The sequence below is a fragment of the Mangifera indica genome, chromosome 1, assembly GCF_011075055.1.
Source record: "Mangifera indica cultivar Alphonso chromosome 1, CATAS_Mindica_2.1, whole genome shotgun sequence".
Classification (NCBI taxonomy): Eukaryota; Viridiplantae; Streptophyta; class Magnoliopsida; order Sapindales; family Anacardiaceae; genus Mangifera; species Mangifera indica.
In genome coordinates this window covers 25,504,048-25,507,890 of record NC_058137.1, presented here as the reverse complement: position 1 = coordinate 25,507,890, position 3,843 = coordinate 25,504,048, and the positions used below count along the sequence as shown (strand labels likewise).

Genomic DNA, 3,843 nt, shown 5'->3' with positions numbered 1-3,843 from the left:
CATTGATTAGCCTCAGACCCAGACCCATCTGAATTTAAATCCTAATCTGGACATGATGAAAACCTGAGAAATGGACATTTGTGTGTAGTCTCAGCTTTCATTTGCCTGTTGTTGATTGTTTATCTTCAAAAAGATCAAACTCAAGCTTCAGTTCAGTTAAAATGTCAGTTTGGAATTACATAATATAGTGAACCTCTAACCATCCATGCACCTTCCTCTCTCTCTCTCGCTCGCTGGCTTTTCTTACAATCTAAGTTAACTTCTTATTACTACACACCCCATCTTCCCAAAACATCCGCCCAACTGCATCTCCCACTTCTGTCTTGTAGTGTGTTCATCATTTCCTCCATTTCTTCGTTTCTTTATGTCTACTGTCTCTTTGATCAACTACTTCTAATTGGAATTGAATCTTCTTTGTCAGCTTTATAAAAATGGGTTCAGGGGACTGGCTTAGGTCATTAGTTTGCGCAAAAGGATTGAAACACAAACAAGGAAAGGTAATATATATTTTTTTTTCTATGAATCTGTCATTTGTTTAATCATCTTTATGATTTGCAGGTGCATTCAGCTTCTGAAAAATCAAATGGAGAGACTCCGAATGACTCCAACGGCAACGCAAATGGTGGTACTCAAAGCATTCCTGGTTTACCCAGGAAATCAGTTGAAGATAAAGCTGCAAGTCGGATTCAGAAAGCTTTCCGGGCATATAGGGTAAATCTTGTCACATTCTTACAGTACTTTTATGATAATTATCATAAAGACATTAGAAATACTGAGATACAACAATGATTTATTTAATGTAATATCCTGAAAATTATTAACCTAATTTTTAATTGAAAATCACCAATTAAATAATCAATGACACATTAAATGTTCAATTGAGAACTCGAATAAATATATATTTAAATATTTCATGTTTTACAAACGCATATTATAATAAGCAAATCTATATGTTGATAAATTTGATTATATAATTAGATATCATATAATTAGATATTATTTTATTTTTAATTAAAAATTACTTAATCACATTATAATATATTCGTATATTCAATATGATTTGACAAACATGTCAGTGCACATATCCTTAAAGAAACGGCATGGAGTTCCCTAAAATTTCTGGCCTTTTGTCAGGCAGGGTAGACATCTGACAATGCATCCTATAACCTTTTAGTAATTGACTTGTCATCTTCCACCATTTCACTCAGATGACAAGTGGTTGATGAGTAGATTCTTTTTATTTCAACATTAAATTTGTATAACCGTTAAACTGGTTTGATTTTTGCAGGCAAGAAAGTCGATTCGCCGGATTAGGGGCACAGGGAGATTTAACAGGTTGATCCAAGACCAAACTGTTCAGAAGCAAGCCTCAAATGCATTGAGCTGCATTCATTCATGGTGCAACATACAGGCACAGATAAGAAACCGCAGACTTTGCATGGTGATGGAAGGTCGGCTGAGGCAGAAGAAGCTAGAAAATCAGTTGAAACTGGAGGCTAAACTTCATGAGTTAGAGGTATTTACTCAACTACCATTAATTCCCATGAACATGCAGCTTTTACCTTTCAGACCCTAATCTATGACTAGAATTTTGAGCCAACTTTAATAGCTTTCAAAACATGTAACTTTCACAGAGAAAATGGTGCTGGATAGTTGGAATTCTCACCAAGTAATTTCATGAAAATGTAATTGTGCTATACCGTGGTAGACCATTAGGTCGTAGCTGACTTTTGTGTTAAAAACCAGCTTTTGCATTCAAGCCATAGTTGTCAAACTGATATGCACTGTATATCATGAAGATCCTCTTATGACTTGTCAATTAGGTTGGGCAAGCCTGAAGTCTGAATCTCAACTTGACAAATTTAGTTTTAGGCTGAACAGATTCTAGGCCTGCGAGGCCTAGACCAAAAAAAATATTATATATTAAATTATCAAGCTTAGGATTGAACAGAACAGGATTGAACAGAAGTTGTTCAAACCTGAGATCTAATAAGTTCTAAAAATTCATTGTAACTAAGGTGTATTTGTCATGTTTTTAAATTTATAGGAGATTGTGAGGATATTTTTGCAAGTTTTTAGAGGTACGGAGACAGACCCAAAATAAGCTTGAAGCTTAAAAATTTTTAATGAACGGAGCCTAAATATAAAATTTGAACTAATAGGCAGACCAAAAGAGTGAACCCGAAATTTTTATAGATCCAGCTTGAATAAGTAAGGTTTGGTTCAGAAGACTTGATTAACAAATCTAATTACTGTCAAATGATATCTCAATACCTTTTTATTATTGACAAACAAAGACTCCAAGGTAATTTGAATAGTTGGTTACCTAAACAAAAACACAATAACAGTTGTTTAACTTTCCTAACAGGTTGAATGGCATAATGGCTCTGAAACCATGGAGGAAATTCTTTCCAGGATACAACAGAGAGAAGAAGCAGCAGTTAAGCGTGAGCGGGCCTTGGCATATGCGTTTTCTCACCAGGTATATCTGCCTACTATAGAAAACATTGCCATTGCCATCCCCATGTGATATTTATAGGTTGTGTTAAATCTTGTCTATGTTTTGCAGTGGAGAGCAAACTCTACCCAGTATCTGGGGCATACTTATTTCAGTATTTGCAAAGAGAACTGGGGTTGGAGCTGGATGGAGCGCTGGATTGCAGCAAGACCCTGGGAAGTCAGGGTTAATGCCAAGCCCATCAACGCAAAGAAAATCAAGACAAAGCAGGTAAGCAATGGGGATAATGTCACCAACCAGCCAGAGTTGAAGTTAACACTAGTCCCAAATAAACCTGCTTCATCAAACGGGAATAAAACTGCAAAAGCAAAGAAATCACCCATCCAAACTGCTGAAAACCTAGCTGCCCAAGAGACTCAATAGCAGCTTGCAAATGAGTGACAAAAATTTATAGGCCCCGTTCTGGATTTGTGTTTTGCTTTTTGCTCAGTTGGATTCTTGGATTGGTGTGAAATTTTTTTCTGTAAGCGTTTGAAATAATAGAACAAATCTTCTGATATCTTGGATTGTTTTATCTTCAATTGCAAGTTCATGTAAATATACATACATACATACCTAGCTGCCCAAGAGACTCAATAGCACCTTGCAAATGAGTGACAAAAATTTATAGGCCCCGTTTTGGATTTGTGTTTTGCTTTTTGCTCAGTTGGATTCTTGGATTGGTGTGGAATTTTTTTCACTCACATACATACATAATGCATGTGAAATTACTGATTGCCTATCGAAACTAGTGCCTGTAACTTATTCAATGTTGTGCATGATGATGGGAAACGCTGAATCTCCGTGGTTTGGATTCTTCAATGAGGACAAGATTTTGTTGTACTTTCAACAAGGATCCAAATGCTAAATAAGATCAAGGAGTGAAAAAAAAAAACAGGTGGCAGAAGCATTTGCAGCAAATTTTATATTTCATCTCACTATTTATATGTTTTAATTATCAGACGATATATAATTCTATTTCAATCTTCTTAGTAACCTCAAGTACATATTCCCAAGAAACTCTGCAATTTTTTTCCCTTCATGAGATGCTTCTTAAATATGCACTAATAATCATATTCTTATCATGCAGACTGGTATCTGTGCCAAATCCCAAATTTAAATTTTGCTTTCATTTAAGAAACAAGGAATATATTGAGCAATTAATGATGGGCCCTCTGGTTCCTATAGGTGTTGTACAGTTTCCTCAGTATCATCCAGCCAAAAAATCTTCTGTAATGTTTGTGTAAACCTGTAAGGCCTTTGTTGGAGTAATGCTAATCAACCAACCATAAAGAAGTATCCACCACCCTAAAGCAGAAGTCACCATCGCTTGTGTAAGCAAGCTT

At 35.6% G+C, this 3,843-nt stretch overlaps 1 protein-coding gene across 1 annotated transcript; it reads left to right on the top strand.

The window, feature by feature from the left end:
- Nucleotides 1-294: 294 nt before the first annotated feature.
- On the top strand, nucleotides 295-3,017 carry LOC123222883 (protein IQ-DOMAIN 10-like). Its single transcript, XM_044645900.1, has 6 exons — nucleotides 295-325; nucleotides 422-497; nucleotides 559-711; nucleotides 1,289-1,516; nucleotides 2,369-2,482; nucleotides 2,570-3,017. The coding sequence occupies exons 2-6, from the start codon at nucleotides 432-434 to the stop codon at nucleotides 2,879-2,881; spliced, it is 873 nt and encodes a 290-aa protein (XP_044501835.1). The 5' UTR covers nucleotides 295-325; nucleotides 422-431; the 3' UTR covers nucleotides 2,882-3,017.
- The last annotated feature ends 826 nt before the right edge of the window (nucleotides 3,018-3,843 follow it).